This window comes from Poecile atricapillus, chromosome 3 (genome assembly GCF_030490865.1).
Source record: "Poecile atricapillus isolate bPoeAtr1 chromosome 3, bPoeAtr1.hap1, whole genome shotgun sequence".
In the NCBI taxonomy this organism is placed as follows: Eukaryota; Metazoa; Chordata; class Aves; order Passeriformes; family Paridae; genus Poecile; species Poecile atricapillus.
In genome coordinates this window covers 5,918,814-5,940,948 of record NC_081251.1, presented here as the reverse complement: position 1 = coordinate 5,940,948, position 22,135 = coordinate 5,918,814, and the positions used below count along the sequence as shown (strand labels likewise).

At 43.4% G+C, this 22,135-nt stretch overlaps 1 protein-coding gene across 1 annotated transcript in view; it reads right to left on the bottom strand.

The window, feature by feature from the left end:
• Positions 1-9,202: 9,202 nt before the first annotated feature.
• The window catches only part of RUNX2 (RUNX family transcription factor 2), a 157,424-nt gene continuing 144,491 nt past the window's right edge, over positions 9,203-22,135 (bottom strand). Inside the window, exon 6 of the mRNA XM_058836066.1 lies at positions 9,203-10,025. Within this exon, the coding sequence (XP_058692049.1) occupies positions 9,346-10,025 (680 nt within the window). The 3' untranslated portion in view covers positions 9,203-9,345. The remainder of the gene's footprint in view (positions 10,026-22,135) is intronic.

The following is a 22,135-nucleotide window of genomic DNA, read 5'->3' as shown; positions in this document are numbered from 1 at the left end:
ATTTCAGTGAGGTGCTGCCTGAGCCAATGGAACATAACTTTGAAAAACTCCTGCAAACAGGGTCTCTCCCTGCACTTTATACTCCCCTTCATGCTTTATATTCTCATAATATATTAAAGGATTCTAGTGTCACCTTCCAAGAAATATCCAACTTTTTCTCATAAATAATTTTTAGCAGTTCTGACTTTTCTAAATATTTGCGGGTTTTTGGTTTTTGTTTTTTTTTATTCCCACTTTGCCTGACAAAATGACAAGTTCAGGGGCAAAGTCTGATTGACTGCCCCACGTTAGACATTTCACAACTGTCTAAGCATAGTTCAGATGTCACCAAACCCAGCCAAGAGGCCTCTACGGAGTTCAGGAGGTTATCATTTTCCTACTGTTTGATTTGTGGTTACTCTGCTTCAGTAACTGTAAAGAAATTAGTTCCTGGCTAGACAGGAACTGGTAAAACGAAAGTGCTGTTGATAGAGGTGTTACTGACATGGACAGGTTTTTTCCCCTGTAAGTGATATTTGTCCTGTCTTGTCCCAGTGCTTTTTCTAAAGTCATTACTTCAATGACTCCATTGGTTTTTTGCTTTTTCTGTATTGTTTTGGGTTGGTTTTGGTTTTTTTTTTTTTGACATGTAGAAGTAATCACTTTGTCTAGAATTTTTTTTTCAACTATTTCTTCTTCACATTTTCATATCTATTTTTATGTTCTGCAGTCAGCTCTCAGTGAACACAGAGCTGGTTTGCTCTTCTCTTGGCTGAAGTTGCTCTTTCATTGTTAGATGTCCCTGCATTCACGTACACACCTCGCACAGAGAGGAAAGAGACGTGAACTGAGACTGCAGAGATAAAAACTGCTGAGGCTGACGAAAAGAAAAACTAACTCCAGCTTGCACAAATGAAGTCTGTGTCAGAAAGTTACACAGCTCCTCCAGCCTTACTCATGGTACACTGAATTTGTCTTATAACAGGACTATTATTTTTTCAAAACATGTGTTTTCAGGGCCATATTTAAACTAAGAATAGGTTTTCCAGCAAAGGCACAGAAAAAAAAGGCCTTTCATTATCTTGCCTATATTTTTAACTAATTCCTGCTCAAACAATAAATAAACCAAAGAGGGAGGTATTTTTCTCTTCTATGGAAATGTTGATATTTTGAACTTTTTTTTTTAAGGAGATAAAAATACTCAGACACAAAACTCACTGTAGTTTGAACATATTAAACCATTCTTTTGAGAGGAAAAAAGAATCAGCTCCTTGAACTATAGCAAGAGTTCTTTTCAATTTACTCTAATTAGAATTTGAAAAGACAATTATTTTTTTTTTAACCAAACCAAACCAGACCAAACCAAACCAAACCAAACCAAACCAGACCAAAACATTTTTATGATATTCAACTTTTAAAAATGACAGAAGATGTCATTTGGAGTGTGAACACCTTGAAACTATGGGTGAATTTGAAATGAAACTGGCCCTTCCTGCAGAAATTTATGGCTGCTAGTAAATCAACTTTTTTCTTAAAACAATTTATACAAAAACTTTGAAGAACTCTACCAGAAGACCATTGATGTTTAAACACACAGGGTTCAAGGATAAGAAGAATGATTCTCCCTCATTACTAGGAGTCACATTTGCTTTGACCAAGGTAAACACTTTCATAGCATTCAACTACTCCTTGGCTCATCCAGTCCAATTCAATTGGGAAAATGAGAGCCTGAGAGTTGTATCATAAACTGGTTTGTAATCTGAAGTTCAGCTTTTTCCTCTGAAGTCTCCTGGTTTGGTCCTGGGTGTCTGCTACTGTGACAGCTGTCACATGGGCATCACAGCTTGAGCTTGTCTCTGAAGCAACTTATTGATTTCTGATCATGAAAATCTTTGTCGTATAAGAGAAAGAAATTGGTGGAGGGGGGAGTGGTGGATGGAAAGACAAAGAAAACTGAAGCTGAAGAATGAAAAGGGCCAGTTAAAAAAGACCTGGGTCCATGCACCCTGTGGCACCTGGGTAGCCAAAGGTCCCAGAAAGAGAAGCCTGTGACTGGCACACCTCAGTGAAGTAGCCTGGAGGTCAGAGCTCTGCTGTCCTTTGCATCCTAAGGACTGGCTGTGTGGGCAGTGTTCCCAAGCAGCATTGATGTGGCAGAGAACAGGAGTCATATACTCTACACCATACACTTGCAATGATTGAGTCAGAGAAATTAGAGATGGAAAATGCACTTAGGTCACTTGGTCCATTCCCCAACTGTTTAAAGGTTGCCCCCTACAATGTGTTCTTCATTTCTTTGTCTAGTCAGCTTCCCCTTTTTCCCTAGGGGTACCATTCCACGTAGTAATAGACCTCGTTGTTAAGGAAAATTTTCCTGATGTGCAGCCTAAATTTTCCTTGGCTCACATTCATCCCACTACTTCAGTTAAAACCTCCTAGTCAGCTCTTAACTTCTCTCCACCTCAGGCCCTTTTCTTCCATCAGAGGAAACAAATGAGTCTGATTGAGTAAAGCCCTGTGTGTTTAAAAAATAATGACATCCTTACCTCCCAAGAGTGATAGTGAATACAGAATTAACATTAAATGTGCAAATTGCCTTATTTTATACGGAAGAAATGAATAAGCCCCTGGAAGCTTTAATCACTTGTCCGTTGGCTTGAAAAGCTCAATGTCTACCATCATTTACTAAAACACATAGAGCCAGATCCCACCTGGAACAGATCAAACTGCCCTGGTTGGTCAATCCAAGCTCAAAGTCCCATGGAAATTTATATTTCAAAGGCCTGTGAGTTCCCTTCCCCATCAAGTCTGGGGATAGAGCCGTTTCCACCTCACTGGTGACAGACATCATGGACCGTGGGACACCACACTGGTGTCACCAGCACTTTCACTACTTTGAAGAGTCTGGGAGAAGCCGTGGGGTTTTGATTTCCACTCACAGATAGCCAGGTTAAACTCAGAATCCACTGTGCTCTCCTAGCAGAGCCACATGAGTATCTGATGTTTTGATTCTGCTGATGGGAAAAAGAAATGTCATTTTCTATTGACCCAAAATAAATACTGTCCAAAAAATTTGAGGAAATGGGTAAAGTAGCAATGCAAAGGAAGCAAAATGCTTCAATTATTTCTTGAACCACTAGCATGGCTTGATACCTTTAATAAAATAAATATTAAGAAATAGAAACAGTCTTTGGCATTTTTCATACTTTTTCAAAAGCCTCTTATTTTCATTTTGTGACAAAAACAATTTGTTGCTATCACCATGAATCACCGAGGGCTTCAGCTCATGGAAATCCACAATTTTCTGCTCAAAATATGTTTTAAATTACAGTTATAAGTAATAAGCTCTTCAAGAGGGCTGTTCCAGTAAGAACTGTCTCTGAATAAAATGAGATTTCAGCCAAAGTTCAAGATAAATGGGAAGCCAGGCTGAGTGGTAGATGGGAACGATGTGCATCAAATCAGATGTTGACATTATATGATGTTCAGCTAGTGTCTGGGAACCACTTCCACAAGGAAAAGCAGTAGTGAGAAGTTGCTGTTTCAGCCTGGCTTATTTTAGAGAGTCTACAACAGAACCTGGCAAGGGGTTGTGGTGCACTTCTGTCTGCAACTTCTACATAACTGAATTCCTCTTTGTTGAGAGGAAGATTTCAGTTTCATGATATCGTTTGCTATTAATAATTACCTTGTACTCTTGTGGTGTTTAAAATCCCATGCAAGCTTTGCATGATGGTATAACAAAAACCTATTCCTTGCTCTGAAAACGTAAAGGTTTGGTGTAAAATGCAGGGGTCAGAGAGCAATCAGAGTTATAGAGGAGCAGATGGACACCTCTGCTCAGTGCTGCAGTCCTGGCACACCCAGGAGAAAGGACAGAGACTCATCCCTTCATGACAGGCTGGATGGGGCTCTGAGCAACCTGATTTCATGGAAGGTGTTCCTGCCCATGACAGGGAATTGGAACTGGCTGATCTTTAAGGTCCCTTCCAAGCCAAACCATTCCGTGATTCTATGACAACTGAAAGCCCACAATATATCACCTTTATTTACTGTAAGACCAGTACTAATTTCCTCATGTTTTACAGCATAACTATGGCTAAGCCAAAAGCAGGGTTCCAATGTCTGTCAAGATGAAGAAAAAAATTCCATGTGGGAGATGACCAGAAACACCTGAGCAAGTACAAAATATGGTGCTTTTTAACTTTCAAAATCTGTCTCAGCTCAGCCACGTCCAGGTTTGTTCAGCTCCTGCGCACTCTGGGAGCAGTGCTGCCTGCCTCAGTGCTCCTCTGGCACAGTGAGCTCCACAGCCAGCTGGGGCTGGGCAGACCCTGCATTTCTATTGAATCCTTGGGTGATGTGAGCAGAGGCTCCCCAGCCCATGGGATGAGTATGGGGTATGTGGCTTTTGACTCTGGCTGGGTAATTCTGTCGTCCCTTCCCAAGCACAGCCACACACCAGCACAGCCACTGCACCCACAGCCCAGGACAGGGACAATCAGGGTTTCTGTGCCCACACTGGTGGTGCAGCACCTTCTGCCTGTGGCATCCAAAGAGGATCTCTCACCAGGCTGGCAGCTGTGGGCTCAGGATAAAGCCCTGTGGTTATGGCTGCAGCCAGTCCCTGGCACAGGTGTCCTGGTTTGTTGCTCACAGACTAAAACAAATTGAACAGAAACCCAGAAAACTCTTCAAAATGCTGTAGTGAAAGGTCTGGGAGGAAGCTGGAGGCATAGACCCTATGGCTTTGTGGGCAGAGATGGGTGTCCACAGGGGCATCTGGCAGAGGGTACCTGCTTTGTGCTTCCCAGACAGAGCTGTGATGTAAAGCCCTCTTGTGTGGAGGAGGGAGCTCACTCCCAGGCTCTGAGCTGCCAGCTCACAGCTGGGCTAATGGGAAGGAATGCACTCCCCAGCAACGATTCTTTATAAATTATTTTTACTGGGAGATTTGAGTGTCATTACATTGAATATGTGTACAAATACAGGAAGAACAATGTGTGCTAGAGAAAACAAAGTGAAAAACCACCCGGCTTCCTATTTCTCATGGGTAAACCTGTGATTTCTCCCACCTTCTTGAATTGCAGTCTAGTACAATATTGTATAGCCTGCTGCCTCCTTAAATAATTCCTGCTGGAGTAGCAGACACTGAGTACATCACTCAAACCCCATGAAGTTGTTTAGCTTTCAGATCCACATCCTGAGGAGTTAACCCTCTGGGAGAATGGAATGACCTGGGTGTTCCTCTGGGTGCTCTCCTGGCACAGGATAACTCCTGGCATGGGGCTGGAGCTAGATATTTTGAGGGGGATTCCAGTTTTACTGTCAGTCCTATTCTCCTGAGCTCCCATTTCCCCTCTTCCTGTTCCTCACACTTCTATTGTGATTCAAATAAATGTGATATATTAACGTTTCACCGGTTTAAAATGAACTGCAATTACCAACACAGGATTTATTTCATTTACTTTCAGCCACCTAGAAGGCAAGCATTTGGCTTACACAAGTCAGTTATAGTCTGGGGAGAGCCATGGGCATTACCAGAAGTCAAATGCCTTCCTGCCTATTTTAAATGCCTTTTTTAGGCTGAGATGAGCAGCACACTGAAAGCCCATGGCAGTAGAGGAGTTACAAACCCAAGGTTTAGATGATTCAGGTGTGGTGACTTGAAATCCACCTTCAATATTTGTTCAGAAAGAAACTGTGAAAGATGAGATCAGTGTGGATCAATGTGTTTGGGATTTTGATAGGGAGGCCACAAGGGCTTGTGTTGATCACAATACTGACTCTAACAACCACCTTTACATTTCCAGAGAAATGCCAGCTCCAGGCTTTACCTTTTTTCATGCAGAGTGTTTCAGGGTTTTTTAGTAGAAAAGCAAAGCAGCATCTGTCAATTTTTAAATAAATCTTTTCCTATAAATTACTGCCTTGGAAAATAACAAGGCTGTGGAAGAGAAAGAAGGAGCAACTGAAAATGTCACTTAATATTTTAAGAGCCCCTGGAGTATGAAATGATGAGGTTTTCTCTACGCAGAACTTTGAGCACTCAACAAGGCACTGTAACTTTCAGCCCCTCATGCTTTGAGCAGAATCAAAATGAATAATTTAGAGAAGAAAGTCTCTTCAACTCTTTGCCATGGGTTGTGTGGCTCTGGCACGTCAAAGCAACCTGGGCTTGTCATCTCCACAGGTGCTGAGGAACTATGGGGACACAGTGCCAGCTCTACTGGGGTTTCTGTCTTTCTTCAGCCATTCTGCTGCCACTTTTAGGGGCTTTAGGAGACTTTTTTGTTATAAGCACTCCATCTTTTGCCTGACAGCATAGCACATGTGGAGCAGCAGCTCAGCAGTGCCAATAAAACTGCTGAGCACACACAGAGCTGCAGTAGGGCTGGTAGCACCAAGATGGATGGGGATGGGGACAAATGAGAGCCAAGAAGAGCAACCAAAACCTGAGATAGAGTCAAACTTTTGCCAGCAAAGCAATGCAGTCAGAACAACCACTTTTTTCTTGCAGTGTTTAAGTGGTTTAATGAAGTTGAGGGAGTAATACCCAAAGGACACAAATGTTGAACACACTGAGTAGGGAACAATGCACTTTGCTGAATGAGGAACTTGTGGGCAGGACCCCCTCTTAGAACAGCAGTGGAGCCCTTTTGTGCTATGGTGGGGCTGCCCAGACCCACCTGAGCTGGGTTTTAACTCACATGGGCCTGGCACAAACCCTGCAGAAGACTCTGCAGATGAGGACCTGTGGCATCAGAAGAGCCCTGGCTGGGCTCATGCTGGCTCAGCGTGCAGGGACTGCTCCTGCCCACAGACAGCCTCTGTCGGCCCCACTGGCCCCACAGCCAGTTGCTGTGCCCTGTGAGGGACAGCAGTGGTTACCAAATCAATCCAAAAGCTGCTACTTGTGGCTACAGGCTCTGGTCCAGCTTTGTTGTCAGGGTGCTGCAGGACCAGACAGCTCAGAGTTTAGACTGCAAAGGTGTTCAGCATCTCTTTGGCTGTGCCACCAGAGAAATCTTGTTCCTTGAGGAAGAGGCTCAGGAATAGCAGGTTTCCCTCCCTGCCAGCTGGATTATACTCATAGCATCTTTGAGAACGAAGAACATAGATGCCTTTGCGGCTGAATATAGGCAACGTTTTCAGGCTTTTTCTGGATTTTCATGCCATGGAAACTCTTCTCAAATCCCTACACCTAAATGCAGTCAGCTCTAACCTTGGTTGGTAAAGCATCAGCAGCTGCTCAGTAAGATTTTCTCAATTTATGGCATGGCTTGCACATATCTAGAAAACTCTAGTGACATTTTCATCAATATTATGCCGTGAAAGGTAACTACTGGAAAACAGCAGGATCAATCAAGAAAAACTATCAACAGTGGGAGAATATACTATTTATTTACTAGTTATGCTAAGATGAAAGAGGGAAAGATGGTAAAAATGAAAAATATTCCTTTAAATTTATTTTATCATAGAGGTTTCTCTTGTTTCCTGTTGTATATTTCATAATGAAAGGAGGAAAAGTTATAAACTTCCTTTTTTTTTTTTGCTTTTTCAGTCTAAGGAAACTGCAATGAACAAATAAAAAGCCAGAATGTTTAAAAGATACTCCTTTTATCTCCTTTCGTTAAAATGCATATTTAAAAACAAATGTAAAAGGTAGTCTAGGACATCTATGAAATGGCTGGGGTTTTTTTCACCTTTTTGCTAAACACAGCAGAAGAAAAAATGTCTGATCCAAGTAGAAAAAAACCCCACAATTGAGCAGGACAATTCCTTTGTCTTTCAGGCACAGACTCAAAAAATATAGGTAAGTTTATATATAAATACATATGCAGTAACCAAAACCTCAAATTCAAATACACCTGAGCTTTGGGGAAGTTTGTATATTGATTCGATCTTTGTGGCTTAGGCTCATCTGTTACAGAAATATTTGCAAATAGACAGAATACTTCCTCTTTAATCTTATCTAGTGATCTGTCTGTTTGTCTGGGATTTTCCTAGTGATGGCCTCAGATCCTGATATCTGAGGGCTGTGTAGCTAAATTACGGCGAGATCATACACAGCTTCACAGAGACCTTTATTTTCTTCTGTTTGCCATGAGCATGTGTTTTGGTTTAATCCACTGGGATGAAAGGCAGAGCAGCAGCACGGCCTGGCTCAGCCTCCACCAGGACTGTGCTTGGCCCACCTTTGGGAAAAGATATTTTGACTGATGGTTCATAAAATCATAGAATGATTTGGGTTGGAAGGGACCTTAAAGATCAGGGACACTGTGGACAGGGACAACCTTGTCTGGCTTTTTGCACTATGGGCAGACTGTGGCTGAGATGCACAAAGCAGCTCTGCAAGAGCTGTTAGTTCTCTTTCCAGGGGCTCTTCCACAGCTCCAAGCACAACCCAGTCTTCATCTCCCAGCTCTGGTGCCTCCACCTGGTACCTTACCAGCTGTTCTACAGGTCACACATCTGGGCGGAGCAAATGTTGAATTCATGTCCAAGAGGTTTTTCTCCTACCAAGAGGATTGTTTAAGGTTTCACACCTTCAATGCCACCTTTAGGCAAGCTGCTGCACCTTGGCAATAGGGAAAGATTGTGAAATGTCAGGATTTATCTACATGTGCTGGGTTAATTGTTGTAAATTAGCTTGCTCTGTTTATGCCCTTGAAGAACTCCAGGCACCACTGGCAAATAAGACAGATTGACTTGAGCTAAGCACCTTCACTTCTCTCTCTGTTGGAGGGCAGGAGGTGGACAAGGCTGTTTGGTAGCTGTTCAGCCCCAGTGCTGCTTAGACAACTACCCTGCTTTGTATTCTGAACAATTTATCATGGCTTGTACCTGCACTGGTAGTTACAATTACCCCAGAGATTTAGTGCATTGGGAAGGGCTCCAATTTCAACAGAGCTGTGCCAGTCAACATGGATGGGGATAAACAGGAAAATTTTTCAGAGTCCCATTGTGCCTTTTCCTTTCTGTGTCCCCCCACACTGCCCAGAGTGGTTTTGTCACCTCCTCGAGCATTTTCTCGTGGGCAGCTTCTCACCACTTCAGATTCCCAGCATTTTCTGAGTGAGACCTCACCCGCTCCTACCAGTGCTCGTGTGGTTAATGGGTGAGAGGAGGAGAGGGAACACATCTGACAGGAACACGAGAAATATAAACAATTTTATTAACAAGACCACAAAACTATTTTTTAATATATGCAGCCATTTACAAGGGACAAACAAACAAACAGAAAAACCCACTGGGGAGACATGGTCGGTGTCTGTGACTGCAGCGAATTCACTCCTATGGTATGGGCAGGTTTGGGGAGGGTCCCTTTCCTCTGGGAAATACCATTCCCTGTGAAATCTGGCACTAAGGAGGTGGGGTGCCACCAGCATCCTGCTGGGGTGCCAGGGATGATGCCAGCTGGGTCAGGGCTCGGGCAATAGTGGAGAGGTGGCTGTTCATGGTCCGCAGCTCCGCCAGGATGTCGCTCACATTCGCTGACGCCTCGGAGCCCGCGGGCACGGCCTGGGCAGCCGGTGGTGGGGACGCAGCCCCCGGAGCGCTGCTTCCCATAGGTGCTGCCTGGGGATTCTCCTCTTGGGAGGGGTGTGGGGCTGGGCTGCTGCAGGCCTTCATGCCTTCCAGGGAGCCTGTGCTTATGGGTGGCTGGTCTTCCTCCTTGCCTTGAATGGTGGCGAGTGTCGCTGAGGCGAGGAAGGGCAGCCAGTTGATGAGGTGGGTGGCACCACTGGGTGGGACAACCGGCAGATAAATCCCAGGGTGAAGGGATGGAGTAGAGGCAGACGGGGCAGGAAGGGAAGGAAGTCCAGGGTGGACAGTGGTAGCAGAAGTGGATGTTGATGGTGAAATAGGAGGTGGTTTTGGATGTAAGGCTGCAACACACGCAGGTAACGGTGGTGAAAATGATGCAGTACCAGTGTCAGAGGAACAGGAGGGTGATGCTGGAGCTGTGAAAGGTCCAGGCTCTTCAGAAGTTGGTGGTGAAGTGGCAGCAGGTGGAGCATCAGGAGTGCAAGGATCTGAATCTGCAAGGAAGATACACCATGAGCCTTGATTCACACATGTACTTACATACAGACTGTTGCCTGCTGTCCCCTCAATGGGACCAAGCCTTCTTTGATGAAAGGGGAAATTTCACCAGCTGGCAGTGATACTCCCTGTAAACCCATTAGAAAAGAACAGATGTAATCTAAAAGCCTATTGTAGGTAAGCATGAACTAAATATTATAAAAGTAAATTATCTTTCCACTCTCATTCTTCATAAAGCCTGTGGACAGGCCTGTGCATTTTTCTGGTTGGCATCTCATAGCTATGAATTAGCTGGTGAATTACCTACTTGTTTTCCTGGCCAGCCATGAACCATGTTAATGTTCTAAGTGACTCAGATGTCCTGTGTAGATGGGAGGGCTAGATGGCTTCTGCCACAGCTGAAGTTAATTGCTGCTTTACAGAGGGTCCCAGTTTTCAGCATTTTGATTTGAACAGACAGCTAAACACCAGACACAATAAGAGCTAGACTTAATGGCTTAGACCCTTAATTTTTTTTTATTTTTTTTTTAATGTGTGGAACATGGCAGAGTTCACACAATCAAAGTTTAATCTATATTCCTGCCTAGATCCCTTCAGCAACTTCAGATATGAAAATCAAAAAAGAAGAGACAGAAATAAATTGTTGACACTGGGCATCTCAGAATGACATTTGTGCCCTCTTGGAAGTAGTTACAGAACCTAATCTGATGTCCACTAAAGTCACTAGAAACATTCTTGCTTGGACTGAGTCCATCAGATACAGCATAGGAAGAAAGAGCAACCTCTGGACGATATAAAGAAGCTTAGAGAGCCACATGATGGTCTAAGGTGCTCTACCCACTGTGCCCAGTTGCTAAATACCTTATGCTAAGGATGATCCTATTTTTACAATCATTCTGAAGGCCAGAAATATAATAGGAAATTTTACCTTTGCAACAGCCTCAAAGATTTGTATATGTGGAATTACTATATCACACTGTACATCTTTATTTTAGCATTGGGAACACATACAAAAGGTGGTGATACGCTACAGGAGTGGTCTGTGTAAGAGAGATGGATTTTAAAACTACTTTTGCTGCAATTAAGTGCAAATTTTAAGGCACTGCTGTGGATACAAAGACACAAATTAATAAATTTATCTAGGTTAAAACAACCTAGAGAAAGCCAAGTACTGAGGTGTTAACACTGTGCTATTATTATTTCTGGCATCTAAAAAATCTGATGTGAGAAATCCATTTTTATTACTGGCTGCTTTGGTATTCCAGATAGCAAACTGAAATTCTGACTCAAAAGCAAAGGTTTTTCCATGTCATTCCTAATACCAAACCAGCTGGACATGCAGCCAGAAAAAGTCCATCTTTGTCCCACATGGGACTACTATGTTGCTCTTAACCAGACACACATGTTACTTGGAGGGGATTATGACACAAAATTGAGTCTGCCTTTATGTTTCTGAGATTTTTATAGAGAGTTACTGCAGGTTCCTTGAAATGGTTTCCTTCCTTTGTGTATTGGCTTTCTTCCCAATACAAGTCCCTGCCTACACAGGCACTCGCCCCCTACCCACTGGAGATGGGCTGAGGATGCTGGATTTTGGACTTCCAAAGTGCTATTGATTTACCTCTGTCTTTTCAAAACAAAAACAAAAATATAGCACAGCTCAACTACAGGTTCCTTTTCCATCCAAACCACCAAAGTTTGCAAGGACTGAGATGAAAGTTTCAGGTTTGGCTGCACTGTGGTGTTAACCAGAACAGTGTTTATGGTCCATATATAGTGTGGCTAATCCCTGTCCACACTGCCCGAGCAAACCAAATTAAATGTAATGTTTTTCCATACATTAGAGAGCAGAGGAAGCTTGACAAACCTTGATGTAATCTGGTTTAGCACTGTGGCAAATAACTGTCTCAAATGATTCTTAAATAGTCAGAGATACTGGGGTTAATATACAAAGAATAGCAACTCATGCAGACAAAGACAGAGGCAAAAATCTGGACACCAAAGGCTCTTCTGTTTGGCTGAAACCTTCCCTATCAGTGTGGTTTCCCTATCAGAAGCCACAGCTTTGTTTTTTCCCTAATCCCCCTTTAAGATTTATTTATACCATGCAGCCTTTAAACACAACTTGCTCAGTTTGATCAGGCTCCCACGCTTCCATCTAAGAAATTCCACATGGGTGTCTGGACACCTGCACATGGATCCTTGTGTATGCAGGACATGTGGGAGCTGTTGCAATGCTCAGATCATAGAACCCAGAGTGACTGATGGGTGGGATGGGTCTGACCCAGCTGCTCAGCATCCAAAGACTGCAGAATCACAGCATCACTGAGGCTGGAAGGGACCTCTGCAGACTGCCCAGTCACAAACCCTGCCCAAAGCAGTGTCAACAATTTTTTCTCCAAGGTCAAAATTTCTGGGGTGTGTTTGAGAAAGCCCAGTTATATGGGAGTTCTGAGTAGGATGAAGCATGGAGCAAGCAACTACTGTTCTCTATCAGATACAAAAGGATGTTTCTCTTTGTTTTCTTCTCTCTAATGCTGGTATTTTTTCCCTCATTGCAACTTATCACAACTTTAGTATTTGGTTATTTCCACTTTTTTTGTACAGCTCTCACAGAAAGAGAGTCTTAACTGGAGCATCCAGGTGCACTGTCACTGCTGGGGGTGTTCAATCCACATCTAGACAGAGCTGGAACTAAGTGGGGCTGGATGGATGCCTGCAGAGAAGAGAGATGTTGAACACAGAGTGCTCAGACAAGTACAGTTACCTTCCCTAAAGATATCAGCCCACCTGGTCATTCAGCATCCCCCAGTACACCCAGTCTACAGAAGCTGGGTGGATGCTGTAGCCTACTCCCACACGCAAAGACTGACTGTTCAAGGCAAGCTTGTAGCTTAGAAGAAAATTTATATCACCAGTTGGGGGAGTGAATCCAAGGCTCAGAAAACCTGGGCTGGGATCAACTCCATCTAAACAACTGAGCTAAAAGTGTTTGGTGAAGACATTCCTTGGAAGTCCCTGCATTTTCCATGCTGTGTATCGAGGGGAAGCCTCCTAAATGAAGGCTTAGATACATAAGATGTATCTCTCTGAGAAGCCTCAAGAATCACTCCTTTTATACTGAGTGCACAGGCAGCTTTGCCTCATCCTTCAGGAGGATTGTTTTACTGAGATGGGATTCCAGTCACAGAATCACAGAATATCCAGAGTTGGAAGGGACCTACAAGGCTCACTGAGTCCAAATCCTGGTCCTGTACAGGTCCACCCCAAAAATCACACCATGTCTCTGAGAATGTGTTGTTTTTCTTGAGCTCTACCAGGCTTGGTGCCATGACCACTTCCCTGGGGAGCCTGTTCCAGTGCCCAGACACCCTCTGGGTGAAGAAACCTTTCCTAATATCCAACATAAACCCGCCTCATACAGCTTCATGCCATTCCCCCAAGTCATCTTTGGCTTGTCTGTCTATACACAGTCACAGTCTACAGCATAGCTGTCTACATCTTATCTATTTCCCAAGCCTTTCTTCACATTCAGTGTATTAAATAAGTCGAGCATCACCTTTTTATTGCTAGAATGAGAGATTTGTCCTTATCACTTTGCTGAGAATAATGTTGGATAACTAAATTGGATGTGGATGTCATGATCTGAAAATGCCTACATTGCAAAAGAGAACTGTACCAGTGCATAAAAATGACTGCCCAGCTTAAAAACATTCCCTACCCTCCTGATCTACTATGGATCTCCCCAAGGGAATGCCATTGTACATCCTTGTTTTATCTATTTGCAAATAGGAGGGAACATTTCTGCTCTGCCACCTCCAAGAGGATCTCAGGGTGTCCAAAATTCATGGGACTGTATATAGGGCAGGTAATTCAGTAATGAAAGGGACCAGAGCAGCACCTCCAGGAGGGGATTTCCTGGTACTTGTGCTGCTCATGATGATAGATATTACCAAAAGATTAATGGTCTGCCCTGTGAGAATGGCAAACTAAAGTTATTTTAAATGCATTCAGCTGTAGAAGAAGATCATGTATTTAACTTTAGAGTCAGTCTTGGCTATCTAAGCTGCTTTTGTTTGACTACTGATTTTATCTGCCTTGCAGCCAAATTGCTGCAAACTGATTTCTTAGTCTATTGTCAACTAACAAGGGAAAGGTCTGTGCAGAAGAAACCTTGAGGGAAAAGCAGGAGCATGACTTTCCACAGATTCAGCTCATCTAACATTAGCTCTTCAGCTGGCATTAGCATGAGGCCGTCATCTTGGCTCCAATCAAGAAAGAAGCACTTCTGGGGTAAAGCCATTCCAAGCTATCAAGTCCCTAAGTGGGGTGAAGGATCATGCTCTGAAGCATCCCTCCCCACCCAGGACTTCTGGTAAGTCAACTACCTTAGATGAGCTGAGTATCTTCTAAATGACTGAAGCTGGGTGAGCTGGATTCCTCACTTTATAGGTAGCAAGTCATTTCACAGAACCACAGATTGGATCAGGCTGGAAGGGGCAACAGCAGGGTCATCCTGTCTGTGCCTTCCACTCCAGCAGGGCCATCCCAGAGCACAGGGCACAGGATTGTGTCCAGACATTTCTGGAATATCCCCAATGAGGCAGACTCCCCACCCTCTCTGCACAATCGGTTCCAGTGTTTGGTCACTGCCCAGGAAAGAAGTTCTTCCTCATTGTCAGGTGGAACTTCCTGGGCATCAGCTCCTGCCCACTGCCACTTGTCCTGTGGTGCTGAGCACACAGACTGGAGCTTGGCTCCATCCTCTTGGCACCACCAATTTCCTATCAAATCCCAATAGCAGATAGGTAATGCTGCCTATGTGTTCCTATGGAAAGCACAAAACCATAGAGAGAAGGTTTAAGACACAGGAGAGTAAAAGCCCCCAGAGTGCTTCAATGAATGAGCTTGTGGTTAAGAAGGTGATAATCTTTCAAGTGAGTCAGGACTGAATATGGAATCTATTTCAACAGTGCCAATACTTAATTTATTTAAATAACCAGTACTTCAAGGGGGCATATAAAAATGAGGCAGAACAACTTTTAAAGAAGGAAGATAGTGATAGAAAAAGGGGGAGTAATTTTAAACTAAAAGAAGAGAGATTCAGACTCAGCATCAGAAGAAAGTTTTTACTCAGAGGCTAGTGAGGCACTGGAACAGGTTGCTCAGAGAAAATGTGCCTTCCCTGCAAGTGTTCAAAGCCATATTGTATGTGACTTTGAGCAACCTGGTCTGGTGGAAGGTGTCCCTGCAATGAGCAGAGAGGTTGGAATGAGAAAATCTTTAACTTCCTTCCATCCCAAATTGTTCTATGATCCTGTGATAATGTGATTCAATGATAAGGATACCGAGATGCTGAAATGAGCCTCTTTGGTGAGACAGTGACCTGCAGGAGGCCTCTGTGCCGTGTTTTTTCTGCTCAGGTTTATGCAGCTGCTCTAAAGCTGTCGGTGTCTGTGTGTGCCTGCGGGACTGAGTGCGTCTGCGCTCCCCCTGCACTTCGCAGCTGCTTCCCAAGAAAGTCTAAATATACTCCTGCCTCCGCTTTCTGGTGAGAAGTGAAACTCAAGTCCCAACAGCTTGTGGTAAATGAAAGCCTAAGAGCAGCATGTGCGTCACTGAGGGCGGCGCTGCCTTTGCACGGACAAAACCCATCTTTGGGACCTGAATCTGAAGCAAGCCCTCCTGTGCTGCTCAGGTTTGATTCAGATGGAATGGCATTGCTTCCCACTGCCAGGCTGAGTCAAGAAGGGTTTCAAGCAAGTTTAGGAGGGATTAAGTCACCGGTTTGGGTGAAGAGGCCACAAGACATGACAGTGGAGTAGGTCTGAACAGAAGCCTCAGTGTGAGCGCTCCAGGATTGGTGTTTGCATGCATGTGATCTCAGAAACACAGTTTGGCTCTAGATATTATTTTGGCTCTAGTCTAGCCTTTAACTAATTAATCAATCTAAACTAGCTCTGAACACTCACTTGATTTTGGGTGAGCAGCTTAGAAATGCATAGAAAAATCATAAAAGCATTAGGCAAGCTTATTGTTAATTATTTTTAAATAAAGCAAATCACATATGTATCCTAGGAACCCACTCCTCTCTTCATAGGTTGAAAAATCACAAAATATATTATATATCAAGATAATGCTTCCTTTAATGACAAGTGTCTCTTATGTAATTAAACATGTCTTTTCAAGTTAGGAGTTTTGTGCAAAATATTGATTTGGAAAAAGCCCCCTAGATCAGAGTATTCCAAATCAGCCTTATTACTCCCATTTGTGGCTTATTTTTAAAGGGATTTTTCAAATAATTGCAAATAATTGTAGGTTGCAAGAACAATGCTGTAATGGAGCACATGGCGAAGTGTCTTCCAGGGTCCATGACATTTCACCAAAAACACCCCAACTCTGTCTCTGTGCTGTCAAACTTGTGGTGTCATTTCAGCAAGGCTTTTTCCTCTGGCCTCTTGCTTTTTAAGCAGCCAAATAATAATCCATGACCTACTCTACAGATTTTAATTCACTTAAAAGCTTTTCTGACTTCACAAACTTGTGCATCTCTTTGTAATTTTTTTTTTTTTTTTTTTTTCAATTGTGGTCTGTTTTGGGGTCTGTTTCTCTTCTTTCAGGTACAGTAGACCAGGCTTAGCTGGACTGAGCTTTATGTGACTAATCCCATTATGACTCCTGTGGAGTTGTGCTCTTTCAAAATTTCTTGAGTAATAGTCTGTTATGAGTACATACTTATTCCCATGTCATGCGAACAAATTTGTTCTCACAGTTTGTCATGGGCCATCTGCTTTTTCATCTTTGTCCCTGGCTTAATTTCAGTGAGATTTTATTCACTTCCTGACAAAATGTGTGTTTTTACATTCATTTGGGACCAGATTTTCCAGGAACCTGAGGTCCTTCTTTGACACCTAAGGGACAGAGCCAGACTTTTTGAAGTGCTCTGCAGCTCCTGTTATTTCCAAAAACAGAAGAGTCCCTGAGGATGCCCTGACATCTCAGTGTGGGGAGGGAATGGGAAAAGAGGAGGTAGGCACGTTGGAGAGGTAATATTGTTGGGCAGCAGGCAATTCCTCATGACAGTGCTCATTGCCTAACACATTTGTCCTGCTGTGCTCAAAGCACTGCACAGACAAGTCCCACACTGGCTGCACTTTTTGGAGGCCAGACTGAAGCACATGAAAAATGAAATGCCTAGACAGAAGTCCATCATGGAGCCAGGAGCAAAGGACACTCTCATCTTTCCCATCAACTGGCATTGCCAATGCAGCCCTCTGATGGCTTCTTTGCCCTGTGCTTCTATTAACACAACTTCTTAAATTGGGGAAAGATTCTTTCCCTCCCCTTTGCAGCAAAGAAAAAAGGGACAGCAGAAAAATCTGTTGTGTGTAAGGAGACTGCCAGCCCAGCCCTCCCGTGGCCACACAAGAACATCTCCTCCACCCACATATGCTCCCTTCCCAGCAACTTAGTAAGGATGGCAAAGTGGCTTGGGAGACTTTTTGGGTCCTCTGAAACTAAAATAAGACTGACAACTACTTCTGGAGAGCCAAAAAAAACAGGAAGAAGAAGAAAGTGGTATAATTGTTCAGACCATTTTGTTCAGACTGCCTTGTATTTTGCCTCTGTCAATGGTCACTAAATGCTGCCTCCAAGGAAGTATCAAAAAATCTTCAATAACAGCTATACCTTAGTGCATTGTACGAAATTTTCCTGATGTTCCATTAATGAATCAGGTTTTTGGCCCAGGACAGATGTTTACACTATCAACAATCACCTTGATGGAGGAAAACAGATTTGATTTAAAATCAGGCTCAAAATGAACTGCAACTGCATGGACTGCAGCTGACAGAGCTTGTGTGTAATTACCTCTCAGATCTGGCCATTAGCTACACCAAAGGGTTTTTCCTGTTTTGAAACAGACAACTTTTCCAACACGTGTAATTCTTCTGAGAGTCTTGTTTTCTTTTCCTAATAAGTACTATTGTCTTTCTAAATGCCCCTATTATGGTCTTATTGGCATTTTAAACATCACATAATTTTTTTATTATTTTCTTTTTCCTGTTTCTTTTCTTTTATTTTTTTTTTTTCCTTTTCTCATCCTTTGGCAAGGTTTTGGCAATTAACTCCTACAGCAATGAGTTTCTCAGTTTTGTTTTGCATTGTGCAGGGAATTTTTGATACTGATCAGCCAGGAGCATTTTCTCTAAAACCACTTGTGTGCCTACTCTTTGTACCCTTTTCAATTGCAATTCCAGCCACACATGGCTCTAGAATAAATCTATGATCCCATAACATTCAACAAGTACTAAGAGATACAAAAGAGAGTAGACAGGATGTGTATCTTTTACCTTTAAACCAAAGGATCATAGAATGATTAAGGTTACAAAAGACTTCCAAGATCATCAAGTGCAACCATTACTCTAAGAGTGACTGGTTCATCACTAAACCATGTCCCCAAGTGCCACATCTAAATATTTTTTGAACACTTCCAGGGATGATGATTCCAACACTTCCCTGGGCAATGCTCCAATGCTGGACAACCCTTTCAGTGAAGAAATTTTTCTTAATATCCAATCTAAACCTCCCCTGGCACTACTTGAGGTCATTTTCTCTCATCTTATTCCTTGTCACCTGGAAGAGGAGGTCAACCCTCATTTGGCTACAGCCTATTTCAGAGGGTTGTAGAGAGTGAGAAGGTCGCCCCTGACCCTCCTTTTCTCCAGGCTGAGCCCCCCAGCTCCCTCAGCTGCTCCTCATCAAACCCATGCTCCAGACCCTTCCCCAGCTCTGTTGTCCTTCCCTGGACACGCTCCAGCACCTCAGGATGAGGCAAGCAGGAACATTTATAGAAACAAATCTTGATGGTCCAGATATTTTAGGTTTATTTTTCTTTGCTGGTTTGAGATTAGTTTAATTTCTTAACATATATTCTCTGAAGGCTTCAAAGCAGATTCAGATGTTAATTAACCAAAGATAGTTATATTTTCCTGCTGGTTTTTTTCCCAGGAAAAATATGAGACACACCAGGCAATCTTATGGTTTTAGTAGCCAGTGAGTCAAGTCTGGAAATTTGGTTCACATGAGTCAACGAGATTTCAGGTTGCTACAGAGAGTCCAGCAAGGACAATGTCCAGCCAGCAGTGGACAGGCCTCTCTTGCAGACACCATATGGCTTTTCTTGGGCTGATTCATGAAACAATCTACATCCAGGCTGGGTTACCTTGAACCTCTTCCATGCTGTGCTTTTGGATGGTTTGTCTCTCTCAAAGGCTTGCCACAGCTGTGTTCTCCTCTGAAACACAGGAACTCTGTATTCTCCTGGGTATTTACCATCCAACTGCCCCAGCACAAGGTTTCTGCTAAGCCTTAGAGTATACATAGCAGAGCAGTAGTCTAGCAGTCCTTATCTTGCACCATCTTTCAAGCTGTATAAACTCATCACTTAAATGGAAGAGACAGTGGAAAAGAGTGCAGAAAGTCCCCTGTCCCATCTAGAGCAGATCCAAGGTTGTTGGTTCTCCTCAGCGAGCAACTTTTAGGTGAAATAAAGGCTGAGTACGAGGCCATGACTAGACACACCACAAAAGACTGTCTCTGCAAGATGAGCTTGGCTGTTGTTCTGCCTAAGAGTTTGAAGGCAAAAACCTGCTTGTCGAGCTAAAAGTGGACACCTTAACTGTACAATAAAGAGCCCCTCAGTGATGTGAGGATGGCAAAGGAATGATCTTGCCGTAAGTATGCAAGAAAAGTCGGAACTAACTCACGTAATTGATTAAATTTTCATATATTTCCCAGTATGTTTCATCCCCAGAGGCATGGTGCCATTTTTAGGAAAATAATCTTGTAGCAAAAATCCCCTGAAACTGCACAGCCTGAGGTGATTTTTATCATCTTCATACACTAAGGAACCACAGAGACCATATCTTTTCTGGAGAGTTAATCTGAGTGGGAGACAGCCATATCTGAGCACCTGAGCTATGCCAGTCTGGACATGAATTATTTCCCTGAATGACCCTATGACTCCTTTGCTGTTTGTGAACTTTCCTGAGTGTACCAGGAGTTTCAGACTGGAGGAGGAATATCTCATACTTTTTTTGTGTTTAGATACTCTGGGATGCTTTCCCAATCTCTTGTGTCAGATGTGGGAGAATTTGTTTACTCCAAGGAAAGGCTTTCAGGAAAGCCCTGAAAGATTCAACTCACTTCTGATCAAATCTGAGTCCTTACTACAAAAAGGGTGAGTGCCAGCCCAAGGCCAGACAGGACCCAGGCTGCTTATCCCCTCCTCAGAGCTCCCAGCCTGGACTGAAACCACTTCCCAAGCCTGACAGAAGTTTTAAATGCCCATGGAGTCAATGCCTTGGAGATGTACCTTTTATCCTCTTTCACGTCAACTGCTCGATATGCCCAGGCAGTTGTGGCAGGCATCATGGAAATGCTGTCTTCACAAAGACATTTTGTCTCCAATAACATTTTCATTTTACACCCAAGTCTAGCCGGAGGTGAATTCTTTTGTTTATTGAAGAGCCACAGCTCCTTTGGAACAAAATGTTCTCCTGTAAGCCGGGTGAGACGCTGGTTTTATTGAAGAACAGTCCTGCAGACCAAGACAATGCTGTACTTCACTACCCCTTTTGAATTACCACTCTGTCATTTCCCAGAGGAGCATGATCGGCCGACCACTAAACTCTGCTTTAAGATCTTATGCCCGATCTAAATGAGACAGAATGAAGCCCTGGAGAGATTTCAACCCTTGCTTTGTTGAAACAACATTGCTTTGTTTGGAATGTATTTGCCTTTGTACTGGGGAATGAAAATGTAACCCAGTGCCCAGTTTTGAAATACATAAATACACTTTTGGTAGCATAGCGTATATAAAGAGATCCATATCGTGCTTTTTCTTATGCATCCTTTTCCTGGGAGATCTTCAACCAGTTTTTAAACTATCAAATCCTGAGCTCTGTAACATCTCAGTGGAGGAAGAACATATCATGCCTGCGTTCCAGGCTAGCATGGTGACCCAGTTAGGAAATCTGTAGCAGACATGAAATGAAATCCAGACCTGTACTTGCAACAATGAACTCAGCCTTCCCTTGTATCCAGTTGGATTACACAAGCTAGGAGCCACCCAAAATTTCATGACACCCACTCACAGCTCCAGTCAATGGTCACTACCATTTGGCTCCCAGGTCTTTCCTGGGCTTTACTTTAGTACCCTTAGATCATGAACTGAAGAGATTTAGAGTTATGACCCAAATCATCCAACCCAGGTTGAATCCTGAGTTGGAAACAGCTGGACAACTGAGACAATTGGACTTTTTCCAACCCTTTTCTACAAATTCACTTACTTCAGTGCCTCTTGGGGCAGAGATTTCATGAACACAGGCCCTTGCTGTACCATTAACTGGTGTATGAAACCACACCATCAGCAGCTGTGGAACAACAGACAGAATTTGAGGGGTGTTAGATGTGATAAGAACAGAAGAACTGCACTAGGAGGTTCCAAATTCCTCATCCCTCCACCTATCCATCTTTCCCACCACGTGTCCTCCCGAATAATTAAATGGAGGAGGTGTTTGCCCACTCTGAGAGCAAACAAACACGTCAGCCCTACCCAAACAGAGGTGCTCTGTCTCTCTGTCTGAGTCCATGTCTTTTGATCACCATGGGCACCAACTCCTGTCTGATATTTTGGGCTGTGCAGGGTGGGCTTGTACACTCGCTGGGCAGTGGGAAACACCTTGTTAGGATAGGAAGGAGTGATTCAACCACTCCTCACTCTGAGTCAATATTTATCCAGTGGCTCTGGGTTTGGGGGAGGGATGGTCTCTCTCCAGGGTCACATTCCCACCCTCCTGAGTGAAGTGGCTGGAGCCACCAGTCCAAGAGGGTGCTAGCAGCCTTCTCCTGGGAGCGCAACTGCTTTTTCTAGGCTGCATTTGGATGCAAACTGGCACGCTGTGGCTATGTCTCTTTTTCTTGTTTTTTTTCTAATTGTAGTCTGAAGCTTTCCTTAATGGGACAGAGAAGTCTTTGAGACTGGAAATGTGCTCTTCTCTTTGTTTCTGGTAAGACATAACACTGTCCTCATGGGACCGCACTC